Source organism: Lissotriton helveticus, chromosome 10 (assembly GCF_964261635.1).
Source record: "Lissotriton helveticus chromosome 10, aLisHel1.1, whole genome shotgun sequence".
NCBI lineage: Eukaryota > Metazoa > Chordata > Amphibia > Caudata > Salamandridae > Lissotriton > Lissotriton helveticus.
The window spans coordinates 7520155-7540551 of record NC_136071.1 but is presented as its reverse complement, the minus strand read 5'-3'; the positions used below and the strand labels follow the sequence as shown (position 1 = coordinate 7540551).

Below are 20397 nucleotides of genomic sequence, written 5' to 3'. Positions count from 1 at the left end.
CTCAGTTGCCAATTAACACTGTTCTGCTGGGCCTAGCGTTGTCTACTGTGCTGAACAAGCAGTGGATCGGTCATCCAGGGGACCTTGAGGCAGTACTTCAAAGCCTCTTGTCTTTGTTTCATCTTACCCACTTTCTTGTAGTTGTAAAGGCTCTTAGATCCTCCTTTTTAGGGCTCGCCTAGGCAGCGCTTGCGCTGTCCCTTTCAGACATGCTGTATTCAGGATATGGGCATTAAGCTCCGCCCGTAAATTTATTGGCTCCTTGTAGTATCTTTCGTAATTCTTTTTTCCCCATTGGTTTATTTTGTTACTAGTCCCTCCTCCTTCCTGTTTAGTTACTTACTCTATTTCTTCTGTTACCTCCCGTGAGGACAGTCCCTGTTACATGTATCTTACTTGTCAGGGTTATTTAGAGAGCGTTGACTGCACTCTTTTCCTTTTGTTGGCCTGCCTCTGCTCCATAGTTGTTCTATTTACTTTGTGTCTGGCAGCTTCATTTGCCATGCCCCCCACCGCTCCCACAACACTGCTGAACTGTCCCTTCTAGGTTGCTGTGTTTAAAACAAATAAATAAATACATTTATATGTATTTAAATTTGTAGAGCGCTGCAGGAGATGAAGTGATTTGCTCTACGTCCGGCACATAGTGTCTGGAGCTGGGCTGCTGCTGCCTTCTGCAGCTACCGGTAACTGCAGGATACCTGGACTTGCCGCAACCCTGCAGCCCCAGTCTGCTGTCCCCACCTCTGTGTGCATAGAGTGCACATCCCAGCGGTGCTGTGTGCCATCGCTCACCCCGCAGCCCCAGTCTGCCGCCCCCACCTCTGTGTGCATAGAGTGCGCATCCCAGCGGTGCTGTGTGCTGCCTCCCACCACTCACCCTGCAGCCCCAGTCTGCCGCCCCCACCTCTGTGTGCATAGAGTGCACATCCCAGCGGTGCTGTGTGCCATCGCTCACCCCGCAGCCCCAGTCTGCCGCCCCCACCTCTGTGTGTGCTTAGAGTGTGCATCCCGGCGGTGCTGTGTGTTGCCTCACACCGCTCACCCCGCAGCCCCAGTCTGCCTCCCCCACCTCTGTGTGCATAGAGTGCGCATCCCAGCGGTGCTGTGTCCCACCGCTCACCCTGCAGCCCCAGTCTGCTGCCCCCACCTCTGTGTGCATAGAGTGTGCATCCCAGCGGTGCTGTGTCCCACCGCTCACATCGCAGCCCCAATATGCCGCCCCCACCTCTGCGCGCATAAAGTGCGCATCCCGGAGGTGCAGTGTGCTGCCTCATACAGCTCACACCTCATATTATACCACAAGAATTGTGGTGGATGTTTTTGGTACATTTGTTTTGTGAAAGTTTCCTGTAAACACGAATGCCTCTGGGGGCAGCCATGTGCAGTTCCCCAGCACAAGGCATGCTCTTTGTGAGACTTTTTAATTCTATTCCAAAGTCACCTGCGTTACCTGTTATGTTACTCCGCTGCACACAAAAAAAATGTAAATACAGTACCATTTCTAATGCCAATCGCTCTAGATTTCACAAATGCAAGACCGATTGCATTGCAAATGCTTGTTTAGTCTCCGCACTGAACTTGTTTACATTTTATTTGCAGAATATTGTATTTGAATATGATGTCTAGGTAAAGTGATAAGATAGTGAAGTTTTCAACTCTCACGGGATACTTTGATTCTCGGAGAGAATTATCTGTGCCGAAGTCCTCGTAGAACTCCTGATTATTTCGAACAGGGTAATTTTGAGGCCATCTTTCACAGGCCATCTTCCTCCAGAAACCAGATTCTTTCAAGATGTTCTACAGGCCAAAGTAGATTTTCCTTAGAGCATTGAAATGTTACTTGTTCTTGTGAACGGAGTTCAGAAAATGACCTTTAACCCCTACCGCGTTTTCCCGCTGTGCGCTGAAAAAAAAAAATGGCTCGTTTATGACAAAGCCAGCTCGTCATCCGCGTAGCGCAGGTAACGCCCATGACGAGCTGGCTTTGTCAAAAGCACTGAAGGGGTTAAACTAAGGAGAAAATACAGGATGGGGAGTCTGAGCCAATGTGTGTAGTGGCCTGTGCTATAATATGTGTGGTATTGAGCCAAAGGGCGTGGTTGCCTGTGCTGTAACGTATGTGGTTTTGAGCCAATGGGCGTGGATGCCTGTGCTGTAACGTGTTATTGAGCCAATGGGCCTGGATGCCTGTGCTATAATATATGTGGTATTGAGCCAATGAATGTGGTTGCCTGTGCTATAATATATGTGGTATTGAGCCAATGGGTGTGGATGCCTGTGCTGTAACGTGCGTGGTTTTGAGCCAATGGGTGTGGTTGGCTGTGCTGTAATATGTGTGGTATTGAGCCAATGGGTGTGGTTGGCTGTGCTGTAATATGTGTGGTATTGAGCCTATGGATGTGGTTGCCTGTGCTGTAACGTGTGTGGTTTTGAACCAATGGGCGTGGCTGCCTGTGCTGTAATGTGTGTGGTTTTGAGCCAATGGGCATGGATGCCTGTGCTGTAATATGTGTGGTATTGAGCCAATGGGCGTGGTTGCCTGTGCTGTAATATGTGTGGTATTGAGCCAATGGGCGTGGTTGCCTGTGCTGTAATATGTGTGGTATTGAGCCAATGGGCGTGGTTGGCTGTGCTGTAATGTGTGGTTTTGAGCCAATGGGTGTGGTTGGCTGTGCTGTAATGTGTGGTTTTGAGCCAATGAATGTGGTTGCCAGTGCTGTAACATGTGTGGTTTTGAGCCAATGGGCGTGGTTGGCTGTGCTGTAATGTGTGGTTTTGAGCCAATGAATGTGGTTGCCAGTGCTGTAACGTGCGTGGTATTGAGCCAATGGGCGTGGTTGGCTGTGCTGTAACGTGCGTGGTATTGAGCCAATGGATGTGGTTGCCTGTGCTGTGATGTGTGGTATTGAGCCAATGGATGTGGTTGGCTGTGCTGTAACGTGCGTGATATTGAGCCAATGGATGTGGTTGCCTGTGCTGTAACGTGCGTGGTATTGAGCCAATGGATGTGGTAGCCTGTGCTGTAATGTGCGTGGTATTGAGCCAATGGATGTGGTAGCCTGTGCTGTAATGTGTGTGGTTTTGAGCCAATGGATGTGGTTGCCTGTGCTGTAACGTGCGTGGTATTGAGCCAATGGATGTGGTAGCCTGTGCTGTAATGTGTGTGGTTTTGAGCCAATGGGTGTGGTTGCATGTGCTGTAATGTGTGGTTTTGAGCCAATGAATGTGGTTGCCAGTGCTGTAATGTGCGTGGTATTGAGCCAATGGGCGTGGTTGGCTGTGCTGTAACGTGCGTGGTATTGAGCCAATGGATGTGGTTGCCTGTGCTGTGATGTGTGGTATTGAGCCAATGGATGTGGTTGGCTGTGCTGTAAAGTGCGTGGTATTGAGCCAATGGATGTGGTAGCCTGTGCTGTAATGTGTGTGGTTTTGAGCCAATGGGTGTGGTTGCATGTGCTGTAATGTGTGTGGTTTTGAGCAAATGGGCGTGGATGCCTGTGCTGTAATATGTGTGGTATTGAGCCAATGGATGTGGTTGGCTGTGCTGTAACGTGCGTGGTATTGAGCCAATGGGCGTGGTTGCCTGTGCTGTAACGTGTGTGGTTTTGAGCCAATGTGCGTGGTTGCCTGTGCTGTAACGTGCGGGGTATTGAGCCAATGGGCGTGGTTGCCTGTGCTGTAACATGTGTGGTTTTGAGCCAATGGGCGTGGCTGCCTGTGCTGTAACGTATGTGGTTTTGAGCCAATGGGCGTGGATGCCTGTGCTGTAACGTGTTATTGAGCCAATGGGCGTGGATGCCTGTGCTGTAACGTGTTATTGAGCCAATGGGCGTGGTTGCCTGTGCTGTAACGTGTGTGGGATTGAGCCAATGGATGTGGTTGCCTGTGCTGTAACGTGTGTGGGATTGAGCCAATGGGCGTGGTTGCCTGTGCTGTAATATGTGTGGTTTTTAGCCAAAGGGCGTGGATGCCTGTGCTGTAATGTGTGGTATTGAGCCAATGGATGTGGTTGGCTGTGCTGTAATGTGTGTGGTTTTGAGACAATGGATGTGGTTGCCTGTGCTGTAATGTGTGGTTTTGAGACTATGGGCGTGGATGCCAGTGTTGTAATGTGTGGGTTGAGCCAATGGATGTGGTTGCCTGTGTTGTAATGTGTGTGGTATTAAGCCAATGGATGTGGTTGTCTGTGCTGTAATATGTGTGGATTTCAGCCAATGAATGTGGTTGATGTATCTTTAGTATGCACATACGAAATAGAACCACAGTTGGCAAAGAGTCTATACTTGAAATTCAGATATGAAATGTTGCAGATAAACACTTTTGTCTGCTAATGGGCAACATCACAACACAAGGAGGGGGAGTCTCACTGTAGCTTGTGTCAGATGGGAGTTGATGAGGATATCTCACATATTCTGTTCTTTTGTCCTGCTCGTATAATCTCAGGAAGGAAGTGGACAAAACCGTTAGGCAGGTGCCTTAGTGTCAGGAAACTGAATGACAAGCTGCGGATATTAAAAACAGACCACTCTCGCCTCAGAGTATTTGGCCTCAGCCGATTCCTACTGGCCATTAACTTTATAAGGCTAAAGAGAGGGCAGAAATTTGACATTTTTAATTTCATTACCAGGAATTCAGGCCAAAGCTTAGATCTAGTGGTTAGGGTGCACCACTTTGTATGAGTAGTTATGTTAAAAAATGCACAGTTCTTAGAAGGATACATTGACAGTTTCTGTGTAACTACCAAAATGTTTTTATTTGTCTTGCCCTTCTATAAGTTTTATATTTTTAGAAATACTTTGAAGATGTTCTGAATTGATAGGCCTGGTTTGACAACGCTATTTTGTCGGACTTACTCTTAGGAGCATCTAAATAGTATTAACTTTTGCAATTCTTGCACACGCACTTTAATCAGCTTATGCCGATGGTTAAGCGTTATAGTGTATCATAACAATTGCCCTATTGCACATCTATTGTACATGTACTTTAATGGAAATCATTCTTTGGCACAAGACAAACAGCACAATTATGCTTATATATTGCACAAGCACTTTATATAGCACTATGATAATAGGTTAGCCTCTAGACTGTTGTGGCAACCCTGTGGGACCTGTCCAAAAGCATTGTGATCTTCTACAAATCAGATGCATATTCGTGCATTGTAGCAAGCATTGGATGTGTGTATTTTAATTCCCTATGTAGGTATTGTATTTTACTCTGCTTTTACTTTTATGGCCTTTCAGGCCAAAATAAAGTGTTCTGAATTTGAAATGTAGTATGCACACATTTGAGCCAATGGACTTACTTGACTGTACTTGTAGTATGCGTGGTATTGCTCCTGTTCATTAAGGGCATCCGATTGGAGTTTGGCCTCTTGGGCAGAGGTGCCAAGTGTCTCCTTTGCCTCCAGGTGTGCTCTGCTTGCTTTCAGTGGCTGCTACGAGCTCTATATTGATTGTCACATCTGCACACTTTGCAGACTGATACCTGCTCCACCATCTTTTCTTGCGGATTGTCGTGTGTCTCTCTAGTGCTAGGTGAGTGGGTGAGTCGTGGTCATTGGGCCGTTCGGGTTGAAGAAAGTGCAGTGTTTCGTTATTCCTGGTTATCGAAAGGATTGCGATTGATTAAGAAGGGGGGCCTGGTCATGTTACATAATATTTGATGGATTCACTGGTAAAGTATATATGTGCCAATAACATTCCAGCTGTAAATGTGTGAAGCAAATGGAGTCCAGGGCACAGGAACCTTTTGCAGAAATATGTTTACCTTTTGCTGATTAAAGTTGGGCCTTTACCTCCATTGCTGGAAGTTCTCTTTTCCACGAATGGTTGGACCTTGTTTATCTCTGGGGCATTCCCTCGGTTTGTGGCTCCGTTGTATAGGACTTTTTGTTCTCAAAGTTTCATTGCTCCTAACTTAGGGCTTGGTTGAGTTTTGTTCTAGACACCCCTCTGTTTTCAGAGTGTGATCACCCCTTGAAGTAGCTCTCCAAGTTAATTTTTTATTTCCGAGCTTGTTTCAGTGTTATGCTTACTTCAAACTGTCTTGTTGTCATTTCAGAACTTGATGTGACCTTTAATGAATGGGATCAGGAAGAGAGTGAGACCTGAAATGGTGCAGCCGAGTGGGAGCCCAGGCAGTGACTTCGATATAACTGGAGGAGCGTCATCCTTAGGGAGATCAGCGATGCTGCATCTTCCATCGGAGCTCGTCAACCATGAGGCCTTCCAGCGTCTCCTGGTGGAGAACCAGGACCTCCGAGGTAACACGGACTGCTGAACACTTCCGCTCCGAGTGAACACTCACAGCCCCAGGGTTGGTGTACCACTGTCCGCTCCAAGCGAACACTCACAGCCCCAGGGTTGCTGTATCACTGTCCCCTCAGAGCGAACACTCACAGCCCCAGGGTTGCTGTACCGCTGCCACCTCAGAGCGAACACTCACAGCCCCAGGGTTGCTGTACCACTGTCCCCTCCAAGAGAAGACTCACAGCCCCAGGGTTGCTGTACCACTGTCCCCTCATAGCGAACACTCAAAGCCCCAGGGCTGCTGTACCACTGTCCCCTCAGAGCCAACACTCACAGCCCCAGGGTTGCTAGTACCACTGTCCCCTCAGAGCGAACACTCACAGCCCCAGGGTTGCTGTACCACTGTCCCCTCAGAGCGAACACTCGCAGCCCCAGGGTTGCTGTACCGCTGCCACCTCGGAGCGAACACTCACAGCCCCAGGGTTGCTGTACCGCTGCCACCTCAGAGCGAACACTCACAGCCCCAGGGTTGCTGTACCACTGTCCCCTCAGGGCGAACACTCACAGCCCCAGGGTTGCTGTACCACTGTACCCTCAGAGTGAACACTCACAGCTCCAGGGTTGCTATACCGCTGTCACCTCAGAGCGAACACTCGCAGCCCTAGGGTTGCTGTACCGCTGTCCCCTCAGAGCCAACACTCGCTGCCCCAGGGTTGCTGCACCACTGCCACATCACAGCGAACACTCCCAGCCCCAGGGCTGCTGTAACACTGTCCCCTCAGAGCGAAGACTCACAGCCCCAGGGTTGCTGTACCGCTGCCACCTCAGAGCGAAGACTCACAGCTCCAGGGTTGCTGGTACCACTGCCACCTCAGAGCGAAGAGTCACAGCCCCAGGGTTGCTGTACCGCTGTCCCCTCAGAGCGAACACTCGCAGCCCCAGGGTTGCTGTACCGCTGCCACCTCAGAGCGAAGACTCACAGCTCCAGGGTTGCTGTACCGCTGTCCCCTCAGAGCGAACACTCGCAGCCCCAGGGTTGCTGTACCGCTGCCACCTCAGAGCGAACACTCACGGCCCCAGGGTTGCTGTACCATTGCCACCTCAGAGCGAACACTCACAGCCCCAGGGTTGCTGTACCACTGTCCCCTCAGAGCGAACACTCACAGCCCCAGGGTTGCTGTACCGCTGTCCCATCAGAGCGAACACTCACGGCCCCAGGGTTGCTGTACCGCTGCCACCTCCGAGCGAACACTCACAGACCCAGGGTTGCTGTACGACTGTCCCCTTAGAGCGAACACTCTCAGCTCCTGGGCTGCGGTACGACTGTCCCCTTAGAGATAACAATCGCAGTTCTTTGTATTGTTATTCCCGTGCCACTGTAGGCATAACCCTCACCTGTTGTGCCCTCCTTGGGTGTAACTCACAGCCCGCCAGTTGTAGTACTGTATGCCCCTTTGGTTGTAACCCTTGCGGCTCCCAGATTGTTGTCCTCAACCACCTTGGGTGTAACTCTCGCAGAGCCCAGACTGTTGTGCTGTCTGTCACTCTGGGTGTAACCCTTTCCGCCTTACCGTGTCCAGAATTTTGTGCCTTCTGCCACCTTGGGTGCAACCTTCGCGTAAACCAACAATGTTGTGCCCTCTGCCAACGTGGGTGTAGCCCTCGAGCCCCAGATTGTTGTGCCTTCTGTCCCTTTGGGTGTAACCCTGGTGCCCCCAGCCAGATTATGTCCTCTGCCACAGTTGTGTAACCCTCACAGCCCCAGAATGTTGTTCTCTCTACCACCTTGTGTGTAACCCTTGTAGCCCCCAGATTATTGTGGCTTTAACACTTGCAACCTACAGATTTAAGTCCACACCACCTTTAATGTAACACTTGCATCCCACGTACGCTTCTTTGGGTGTAACACTCACCGGCCACGTACCCCTCATTCTTTAGGTGTAAAACTCACCGGCCACGTACCCCTCATTCTTTAGGTGTAAAACTCACCGCCCACGTACCCCTCATTCTTTAGGTGTAAAAGTCACCGCCCACGTACCCCTCATTCTTTAGGTGTAACACTCACTGCCCACGTACCCCTCATTCTTTAGGTGTAAAACTCACCGCCCACGTACCACTCATTCTTTAGGTGTAACACTCACTGCCCACGTACCCCTCATTCTTTAGGTGTAAAACTCACCACCCACGTACCCCTCATTCTTTAGGTGTAAAAGTCACCGCCCACGTACCCCTCATTCTTTAGGTGTAAAAGTCACCGCCCACGTACCCCTCATTCTTTAGGTGTAACACTCACCGCCCACGTACCCCTCATTCTTTAGGTGTAAAACTCACCGCCCACGTACCCCTCATTCTTTAGGTGTAAAACTCACCGCCCACGTACCCCTCATTCTTTAGGTGTAAAAGTCACCGCCCACGTACCCCTCATTCTTTAGGTGTAACACTCACTGCCCACATACCCCTCATTCTTTAGGTGTAAAACTCACCGCCCACGGACCCCTCATTCTTTGGGTGTTAAACTCACCGCCCACATGCCCCTTATTCTTTAGGTGTAACACTCACTGCCCACATACCCCTCATTCTTTAGGTGTAAAACTCACCGCCCACGTACCCCTCATTCTTTAGGTGTAAAAGTCACCGCCCACGTACCCCTCATTCTTTAGGTGTAACACTCACTGCCCACGTACCCCTCATTCTTTAGGTGTAACACTCACTGCCCACATACCCCTCATTCTTTAGGTGTAAAACTCACCGCCCACGTACCCCTCGTTCTTTAGGTGTAAAAGTCACCGCCCACGTACCCCTCATTCTTTAGGTGTAACACTCACTGCCCACGTACCCCTCATTCTTTAGGTGTAAAACTCACCGCCCACGTACCACTCATTCTTTAGGTGTACCACTCACTGCCCACGTACCCCTCATTCTTTAGGTGTAAAACTCACCGCCCACGTACCCCTCATTCTTTAGGTGTAAAAGTCACCGCCCACGTACCCCTCATTCTTTAGGTGTAACACTCACTGCCCACGTACCCCTCATTCTTTAGGTGTAAAACTCACCGCCCACGTACCCCTCATTCTTTAGGTGTAACACTCACCGCCCACGTACCCCTCATTCTTTAGGTGTAAAAGTCACCGCCCACGTACCCCTCATTCTTTAGGTGTAACACTCACTGCCCACGTACCCCTCATTCTTTAGGTGTAAAACTCACCGCCCACGTACCCCTCATTCTTTAGGTGTAACACTCACCGCCCACGTACCCCTCATTCTTTAGGTGTAAAAGTCACCGCCCACGTACCCCTCATTCTTTAGGTGTAACACTCACCGTCCACGTGCCCCTTATTCTTTGGGTGTAACACTCACCGCCCACGTACCCCTCTCATTCTTTAGGTGTAACAGTCACCGCCCACAGGAAAATTTGTCGGTCTCAAACTTGGGTGGTGGTTCTAGGAAGTTTGGGAAGTCCTGCCCTGGATTGGGTTTAGTGTAACACACTCATTCCCTGGATTGTTCTGTCTCTGCCACTTTTGGAGTAACACCAGCATGACCCTATTTTAATCATCCCCCGCTCTCACCCTACAGTGTGTCCCCGGCCCTTACCTCCTAGCGGCATTCCATTTCTTTCAGAATTTCTAACCTTGGAAGTGCATTAAAATGGACCCTCTGCTCTGCTGATCCCACCTGTTGTCTGCAGATTATCCCTGTATTCATGAACAGAGGAACCTCTAACCTTAGCTCTTCTGACTAGCTCTCCCGCTTGCTGTAGCACTGATTTCACCCTGTACCAATGTTAAACCGGGCATGATCTAATCAGACTGCTGCCTCCCCCATTACCCCCAACACCTGTCCCCCATCGCCTGACCTTCTTCACTCTGTATTCATTCAAGCATGCCTCCATCATTAGCACTGCCTGCACCCCTCGTCGCTCACTCTGTCTCCCGCTCTGCACTCCAGTTCTTCTGGCTGCAGACATCCTCGCTGACATGAACACACACCATGTGTTCTCAGTATGCCTCCGTTCCACAAGTGTACACAGTCCTACAGTTTGAACTCCTCTTCTGGCTGCAGACGGCCTCCCTGACATGTACACCATGTGTTCTCAGTACGCCTCTGTTCCACGCTTCTGCACGTTCCTTCTGTGTGGCCTTTGTCCCTTCTGGCTGCAGACGGCCACCCTGACATGTACACTATGTCTTCTAAGCATGCCTCTGTTGCACACTTGTACATGTTCCTTTTGTCTGAACTTAGTCCAGTGTGGATCAAGAGGGAGGGAGGCCTAAAGATTAGGGGCAAGCTGGATTGTTTGATATTGTGGTGGGAGGAGCTAAGATAGGAGTCTGCAGGCGAAAAAGACGACTACAGAGGGAACAAGAAACTGAGGGGTAACCAGACGAAATGAGGTGTAGAAAATGGGACGCAGGGGGAAGAGGGACGAGTAACACAAAAGTAAGGAAAGTGGGAATAACAAACCTGTTCAAGTAAATTAAGTAGTTGGCAGAAAAGGATAAACGACGGACAAGAAATAGCTGCTAGGAAATGTGAGTGCAATCGGTAGAGTAAACTTGGAGTGGCGACTGAGTTGACTATGAACCCCCAGTTTGTTCCCTGCTGTCACCACTCCCTCATCTTCGGCAGAGGCCCTGCACCAGAGTAAACTAGGAGTGACGACTGAGTTGACTATGAACCCCCAGTTTGTTCCCTGCTGTCACCACCCCCCTCATCTTCGGCAGAGGCCCTGCACCAGAGTAAACTAGGAGTGACGACTGAGTTGACTATAAACCCACAGTTTGTTCCCTGCCGTCACCACGGGAAACAGTGTTTACATCGCATGCGCTACAATGCATGCGATTACAGCGCGGTCGTTACAACGACCGTGTTGTTACAACACAAGCCATTACATCGCAAGTTGTTTCTATGACTGGCTGAAGTGTGGTAAATAAATAATTAATTACCGGATCTATTTTTCGGGATACTCATATAAACGGATAGCTCAATAAATAAGAGTCAAGATTCGAGGTAGCTGGAGTGTACAGGCTTTAATCAGGCATAAAAGGACAGGAACAGGACAGCCTGCATGGGAATGGGATGGCAGCTGCCGGGGGCAGGATCTGGAAATTGGCAAAAAGGCCACTTTTAATAACAGTGCACAATATTTATAGTTAAACAAATAGATTGGATTCAATACAGTAGGCGTAGCAGTAGGCGGAGTTTGTAGCAGTCGCGAAAGATAAGGCATAAAGTGGGTGTAACAAGAGGTGTGTACAGGGCGTATACATGGACATGTGATGCAAACGTAACAGAATATGTCATAAACGGGGCGGAAACATGGAGGGGGCTACCTGAGCAGCTGGGACCTCTAACCTAGTGGTGCGCGCAAATGGGCAATGACGTGTTACCAGGGAGAACTGGGGGCTATGACTTCTGCACTAGAAGAGGAGATGAAAGTCTGGAGGGTCAGAGCGACATGTACCTAGGCATATCTAGTATCTGGTGTTTATAGTACATGTTGATAGAATCCAAAAGTTATCAGGGTAAAGGCTAACAGACATTAAGACTGGTGCATGCATTATTCTACATGTAGTACGTGTGCTAGGAATATTCTATGAATATGAATACAGTATTTCTCTTACATGGAGACATAAAGGCTAGACCATGACGGAAACTATTGATGCGATTCAGTAGCTTAGGAATGCAGAGAAGGAGGGCTGGACTGATAACTAGAATCATAACATACTCTTGGCAGACTGGGAGGCAGAGCCAGGCCGAGCCGGGCACTGCGAGGCATGAAAGTAAGTGAAGGGTCAGGGATACAGGTGGGGGCTGGATCGCTCCTTGGAGAGTGTTCAGGAGACAGGAGCTGAATCTGAGTCCGGGCCCTTTTGAGGCCTAGAAACGGGGACAATTCAATGAATTAACGTGCACACTGTAAAACGTGGCAACGTAGCTTTACATAGGCCTGATATTCGTTATATTCACGAAAACTGGAAACTGGCATACTAGAGATGGACACAACTGTAATTGCGTCTTTAATCGATCAGAGGGGAATACATGCATATCGATCATGCACATATGACATAACATGGGGAACACGTAGGCACATATGACATGGCAAAATTTACTTTTCCACATTCCCTCCTTGTGCCCTACGTTTCCATCAGGAAACATCAATATTCATGATACCATCTATCATTTCATATAGCATCATTTGCTCGTCTCGAATTGTCTTGGAACGGGATTTAGGACTAGGAATACAAGAGGTAGCACAAATGCCGCAAATCGCAGGGCCACATTGTATACAGAGGCAGCAACTGAATATGATCATTACTGCAATACCTAGGAATGACAATACTTTCCATCCCCAAGCAGATATGATATCCCAGAGCCAACCGGACCATGTCCAGGTGCCTGGATTCTGGTGTAACTGATGGGCAATTTTATGAAGTCTGGTTATAGCTGAATAAACAGACGGCGCGTTATTAGGAATGAAAATGCAGCAACTAGATCCGATGACTCTACATGCTCCTCCTCTATCGGCCAGTATGACGTCAAGAACGAGACGATTTTGGAGCACGACAAATCTCATAGCAGATTGCTCTTCGGTTAAGTTACCTAGAGCAGAAGTAGTCTCATTCACTACTGCTTCGAGGGTTCTGGTTAGTCTACGTATTAACTTACTATTCTGGATAGGTCCTATAAAGAAGAAGAAACCTTTATTGAAGTCTTGATATTGTTCTAGAGTAGTTTCAGTTTGATCGACAATTGGGGACTCAATCTCCCTTCTATGTCTGACGTGTACTAGATGTGTGTTTCTGTGATAATCGGATGGGGCTAGAAAAACTGGTGGCAGTAGGAAGGCAATGTAACAGGTTCCATCCCAATCGAGGGGCAGACGAACATATGCGGTCTGACCACAAACAAAATAAGAATGATGTGAGGCTTTGAAAATAGATTTCCCACTGTCACTATACTTGACAGTAGTAGTACAATCACTATGTCCTACATGTCCGGAACCATTCTTTCGGACACATAATTCGCCTTTGACTGGTAGTACTGAAATAGCAGGTAAGTCTGGAGTAGTATCAGACTGAACATTCAGGATCATAAAATTCGAAGAATAATTACCTAAATTATAAACTTCATTTTCTAGATCTAACCCTGTTCTATGGGGGATACCTTGCTTGTCTGGAAAACATGTTCTATTCAGAAGGGACATATCATTTGAGGATGACGTTAACATGGACCATGCTCCACACGAACCATTATGTGAAAACGGATAAGGAAAGAGTGGCAGAACTCCCTTCGGTGTCTGGAAAGGGGGGAGTCGACCACACACCCAACAATTAGTGGCATTGCTGGTCTGGTGTGAATAGTGTAACATTCTGATGAATGTGTTATTTCTCATAGCAAGACGATAGGATAGCTCGTGAGGAGGCAGATCACTAAATGTGTGCTCTACTGTAGCATTAGCAAACTTATTTACATGAGAAATTGGAAAACATAAATGTAATGCATAACTTGTGCAGGTAACCATCAAACTTAGAAACAATAGGAAACTTAGAAAAACGATACATCTTATGGAGTTTTGACTAACTCTCTCACTATGGGGGTCTATCTCATACATGTCAGAAACCTGTCTAACCGTTTCACCCGAGAGGGACTTAGACAATTAAACTGGCTGACTTATTTTACTAGACCGGAGTTTCTTTTTATACTCCTGCTGCGGAGTTTCCTCTAACAGGGGAGGCTTGAGTTCAGAGTTTGTTTTTAGGCAGTCTTTAGGAGGAAGGTAGTCCTTGGCAAATGTTTTTACACACACTCCATGGAACTTCTTTATGTGGGACAGGTGGACCCATCCTTTTCTCCCCTCTAGTTTGGCCGCAGTCCTTGTTGTAAGTAAGACCATACGAGGCTCCTTCCAACGGGGCTCCAGCGGACTTGAACGATCAAAATTTCGGACCAATACGAGGTTTCCTGGAACGATTTCATGCGGTTTCACCTCGGTATTGTCTGGAAATGCAGCGGCGACCTGTGAACGACAAGAGTGTAGGGCAGACATCAAGGAAGCTAGGTAATCTGTCAACATATTACTGGAAACATCTGTAATACTGCGGGGTCTAGGTGTACCCCACATATTTGGGGGGCGGCCGAATACGACCTCGTACGGGGACAGACCTGATCTGGAATGTGCAACCATCCTCATGAAGAATAAAGCAACTGGCAGGGCAACTAGCCAGTCTACACCTTTCTCTTGACATATCTTAGCAATACGGATTTTCAGGGTTTGATTATGTCTCTCTACGAGACCGGCTGCTTCAGGATGGCGCACACAATGGAACTTCCACTGGTACCCTAACAGAAGGGAAACATGTTTCATTAACTCGGATGAGAAAGGCTGGCCGTTATCAGAATACACGACCCTAGGGAGTCCATAACGGGGAAAAAATTCACGAACCAACTGCTTGGCAGTGGTCGCTGCTGTGTAATCTGGAACTGGATATGCTTCTGTCCACCTGGACAAAGCGCATACAACTACGAGGACATACTTGAAACCTCGACATCGCTCCATCTGAATATAATCCATCTGGAGGACTTCAAAAGGGTGGTCAGGGGGTTGGAATCCACCTTGTTCCACCGGGACACTTTTACCTGGATTGAATTGACAACATATCATACAGGTACGGACTTTCTGCTTGGCTGCAGCTCGTAAGTGCTTGTTGAACCAGAGGTTCTGTATACTGTCTAACATGGCTTTTTCTCCTAAATGTGCTGGACTATGTGCGGTATTGATAATGACTTGAACCATAGAGTCGGGGAGAAACCATGTGGCTTTTCCCTTCGTCACCCATCCCTGATCTGTCTGGACCCCTCCTTGTTCAGACCATTTCTTGATTTCTTCAGGAGTAGCATGTAACTGTATGTCTATGACATCTTGTGTAGGGTCCTTGACTGTCATACAAGTAGTCTGTTCTGGAGTGGATGTCTGTGCCGTGTTAACTGGAATGTCTGGAGTCTGAGCTGTAAGCTTGGCTGTTCGATCTGCTAGATCGTTACCTTGGGAAATGATATCAGTAACTTTCGTATGTGCCTTGCACTTCATGATAGCGATAGCTGTCGGTAAATGTATTGCATCTAACAGAGCTTGAATGAGGAGACCATGCTGAATCTTGGTTCCATGAGAAGTCATGAAACCTCTCTCCTGCCAGAGTACTCCGAAGTCGTGTACAACTCCGAATGCGTAACGTGAATCTGTATATATGTTTACTTTCAGGTTCTTGGCACGTATGCAGGCTTGGGTCAGAGCAACTAGCTCTGCTGCTTGAGCAGACAGGGTGTCAATACGATGTGTTTCTATAACTTCAGTGTCAGTAGTCACTGCGTACGCGGCTGCTAGTTCTCCTGTACTAGTTCTCATACATGAACCGTCCACATAAAGTGTCAGGTCGGGATTAGGTAATGCAATGTCTGTCAGGTCTTGTCTCGGCTTAGTCATAGTGTTAATGACTTCCACACAATCATGTGTGGCAGGATTTGAAGTAACTGACGGTAACAGTGTAGCAGGATTTAGAACGTTGCAGCGTCTGATTTCTATGTGTGGCTGGAACAGTGTCAGTTCATAACCTGTTAAACGTGCAATGGTCAAGTGCTGTGTCTGTGTTCGGTTTAAAAGAACTTCCACGGAGTGTGGAACTTGTACTGTCAAGGAGTGTCCTAATACTATGGAATCACTTTGTCTGATAGCTAGAGCTGTGGCTGCAACTGACTTGAGGCACGCAGGCAAAGCCTGGGCTACTGGATCTAATGTGCTCGAAAAATAAGCACAAGGCTTGTACTGTCCTGCTTGATCTTGTGTGAGAACAGATAATGCAGTACCATCACGTTCTGTGACAAAAAGTGTAAAAGGCTTACTGTAGTTCGGTGTAGCTAGAACAGGTGCTTGGCATAAGGCTTTCTTCAATTCATTAAAACTAAGTGTATGTTCAGATGTCCAAGGGAGGACAGTCGATACGGCTGCCTCCTGTGTCGTTAACTGTATCAGTGGCTTTGCTAGAAATGCATACTGAGGAATCCATTGTCTGCAGTAAGAAGTGAGGCCAATAAAAGCACGTACCTCCTTCTGTGTCTTGGGCTGTGGAAGACTCGCTATTAACTGGATACGGTCTGGTGTCAACTGCCTACCCCACTTGGACAGTAAGTGGCCTAAGTAGATCACTTGCTGGACACAGAACTGAAGCTTCGAAGGGGACACCTTGTGCCCCATCTCGGCTAGGAAATACAGAACTGTAAGTGACGCTCGTTCGCAGTCACGTTCAGAACGGGCTGTGATCAGTAGATCATCGACATACTGGAGCAGGGCAGTGTCAGTGGGCATGTGAATATTGTCTAGTTGTCTTTTAAGTGCTTGACTGTAAATACTAGGACTTTCTGTGAAACCTTGAGGAGCTCGTGTGAATTTATAGCTCCTTCCATTTAAACAAAAACCGAAAAGGTACTGGCTGTCTGGATGAATGGGAACACTGAAAAATGCATTCTTGAGGTCTATTACAGTAAAAAATGTAGCTTCAGAATCAATAGCTGTCAATAGGGATGAAATATCTGGGACTACTGGATACTGGGGTATGATACATTTATTAAGTTCTCGAAGGTCAATCACTAATCGATATACTGGAGGTGCATTTGGATCAGTACGTTTCATGACTGGAATGATAGGAGAATTACATACATTGGAGTCAGTTTCTACAACCACTCCTTGAGCAATAAGCTCGTCAATAATTTTGGATAAGGCTGCTACAGCCTCAGGTGGCAATCTGTACTGTCTGATTCGTGGCAGGACTATACCTTGCTTGAGAGTCACACGATGGGGTGTAATTTGCATAAAACCTACATCAGTTGGACCTTGCGCCCATAAATGCTGCGGTACATTTAGTAACCTTGGATCAAAATCATGTAATACATAGTGACCTTTAAAATCCCTTAAAAACAAACGTATTTCTTCTGGAGAACAGCAAATAACTGCACCTAATTCTTTTAAAGTTCTGATGCCTAATAAATTTTCTGGACATGATTTCGTAAGTAACAAATCAGTAGTTCGGGACAATGGACCAACTTCTAGGGAAACTGGTTTTGAAATCTCGTTAACAATTGGCTTTCCTGAAAATCCAAGGGAAACATTTTTAGAGCCTGAGAGCGGAGCCCCTGGAACCTCGTCATGACTGATAGTAGTCCTACTTGCCCCTGTATCAATCAAAAACTTTGTCTTTCCCTAATACTTGACTGTGTACATAGGGACCCTCTTGATCTACAGGTATCTCGATGAGAGGCAAGCCTACCTCCCTCTCTAGGCTGTTTCATGAATACTGTTGATACTCTGGATACTCTGTCTGAGCATACTGGTACATTTGCTGTGTAACATGCTGTGTTGCAGCGATAGGCTGCGGTGCTGGAACTGTCTGTGGTGACTGAGAAGACTGTGAGACTTGTTCTTGTCTAGGCGGACGTGGTCTTTCTTTAGTCTTACCAGTAGCTATGTTGTGTTTCAGAACTGCACACTCGTTTATAAAATGACCTGGTTGTTTACAATAATTGCAAGTCCCTTTAACGGGAGCTGCAGGATGACTGGCTTGATTCGGACCCCTCTTCTGACTGTCTTGTGGAACAGATTGTGCAACTAATACTTTCATTTTCGTGTCTTTCATACGTCTCTTTTCGTGTTCTTGCTCTTCCCTGATTCTATTCTGGTGATACTGGAGCATTTGAAGCATTTGTGACGGGGTATTAGCTTGCCAACTACTTTCGACTTTTAAAACTCGATTTTTAACTTGTGGGCTTGAATTCTCGACTAGTTTAGTAACAAAAAGATGAGGGTATGACTCACTACCTGTCTTCAGACCACTGTTAATTATAAAACATTTTTCAAATCTAGAATAAAAATCACTAGTGTCTTCGTCTAGTTTCTGTTTTCAAGCTGAGATTGCATCCCAATCTTCCTTTTTCGTGGCTAGTAACCTTGGCAAAACCTGAATCAATAACTCGGGCAATTCTTTAACTTTACCCCCTAGACCGGTACCTGGTACTCGTGAATTATCTTCAGCTTCTAGAGCTGTCCAATCTATCTTTTTCTCTCCCACCTCCCATTCTTTTTCCTTGAGTTTTTCATATACCCCTGCGGGCAACAGGACCTTTAACATTTTAATGATATCTGGATACGTGTATTCTCCCATACGGAGCATGTCTTTTAATTCTCGATGGAACCCTGCTGGATCTGACAGGGAATTAATTTCTTCATCTCTAAGAGTTCCATCTTTGTGATAGGGGTGTAAACAAATACTCGTTGCATTTCACCACCCGTTGTCCTAACTGGGTGTACTTCTCGTAACGGATGCTGTCTATCTATGTAAAATGGTTTACTTTCTGGAGGTGAGACATGAACAAAATGCGGATTCAGAAATGTTCGATATTTGTGGCGCTGTTCTAGAATGACACTAATTAAATCGGTACCTAAACCTTTCCATCTATACTGGAGCAACTCGTTCAGAACATCATGTAACGGACCTGGATCAGAATGTTGACCCTCATACAGTGTAATGAGGTGCTGGATCATATACATACCCACCAGTCGCTGCTCGGCTGGGGGCAATTTCAGAAACATTTGTGCCACTATTTCGTCTGGAAAAGTGGTAGAGTCAGTAATCCATCGGACTGCTGATCGGGCTAATTCTTGTTCATGCATGGTACTAAGTTCACTATAACCGATTCGTGATTTCAGAATGTGATCGGTAGCTTGAAATACTTGCTCGAGAGAACCTTGTTCTGGTGCTGGAGGAGGAAAAACTTTCTTGTGTTCTAGGCGTGAATGTCGGTCGGGAAGTCTAATTCTACCTACATACGCTATTCTAGTGGGATTCTCGTCGTCTACCTCTTCAGTAGAAGAGTTGTCTTCTTTCTCGCTTACTTGTACTGCTTTTCGTTTCTCGTGTAACTTTATTATTTCCCTACGGATTTTCTTGTACATACTGTCTATACAGTTCTGTGTCTTGTGTCTTCCCTCGGCTATGTGGTCACTCCACCTGGTCAGGACTTTCATTTCTTCCGGATCTTTATCCGGATAATCTTGTTCTCTTATCAAACAATTAATTAGAAACTTTAAAAGCATGAGCTGGATCTCGACTTTTCTTTGAGACATGGCCTCGCCAATACTTTCTGGATCTACTCCTGTACGGATGAAACGATATATTCTGTCTAGATATTCTTTCATATTCGGTAGGGTGTCCAAATATTCGGTCACCCGTCTTACACGCAATGAATACAGGACCATACCATCATCGCCTGGGACTGGATCATAACGGCATTCTGTAAGGGCTCGTTTGATATCTGCAACTGACTGATTTTTGGGCGACCGCTGTAACGCTCGGGCATGTAGCTCGAGTAATGTCACACGTCTGTGTTGCGGCGGGGTACAAGGAGGACTTCCCTCCCCCGCAGCTCCTAAACTGGAATCATCGACGGGTATCGTACGGGCTGGCAGAGTGACTGATGTAGCGGGTACTTGTACTGTGGGCTGGACCGGGGGTACCGTAACAGGTGCTGTAACGGGTGCCCCGGTGGCTGGAGGAACAGGAATTACATTATTTACAGGAGCTGGCGGAACAGGATTTGCATATTCTGGGACTGTGTCGTCCAAATAGGACGAGAGAAAAATATCAGCTGCGGTCGGTTTGTGACGTAGCTTAATCGGAACTAATGGCGGCGGAAAATTACATGGTGCTTCCGGGGTTGCTTTCGGCAAGCCCTCGGCAAGAAGAGGATACATACCCTTAATAAGGGCATTTCTCTGTCTGTCTGACTGTTCGGCTTTAACTCGTTCACCTATTTCGATCAATTCCCTTTCTTGGGCTCTTTCTGAGGATTCTCTACTTAATTCTGACTTTCTGATTTCTTTTTCGGTTCTTTTATGAGATTCTTTGCGCCATAACTCGATGGCATCTTTCTGGGACTGTCTGGATTTCTTTTTCCATAATGCTTCTTCTACTCGCATGATGCACTCGGCGTCCCATGTACCTGACATGGGCCATCTATATTTCTCGTCTAATTCCTTGGTGTACTCCACCCATAAATCTAGATATAATATGGCACTTATGCCATGCTTATGATACAT

General features: G+C 47.2%; 1 protein-coding gene across 7 annotated transcripts in view; it reads left to right on the top strand.

The window, feature by feature from the left end:
• The window catches only part of IKBKG (inhibitor of nuclear factor kappa B kinase regulatory subunit gamma), a 147879-nt gene that overhangs the window by 16007 nt on the left and 111475 nt on the right, over window positions 1-20397 (top strand). For all 7 annotated transcript variants that reach the window (XM_078664530.1, XM_078664527.1, XM_078664531.1 and 4 more), the window contains exon 2: window positions 6064-6265. In XM_078664530.1, the coding sequence (XP_078520656.1) occupies window positions 6082-6265 (184 nt within the window). In that variant the 5' untranslated portion in view covers window positions 6064-6081. The remainder of the gene's footprint in view (window positions 1-6063; window positions 6266-20397) is intronic.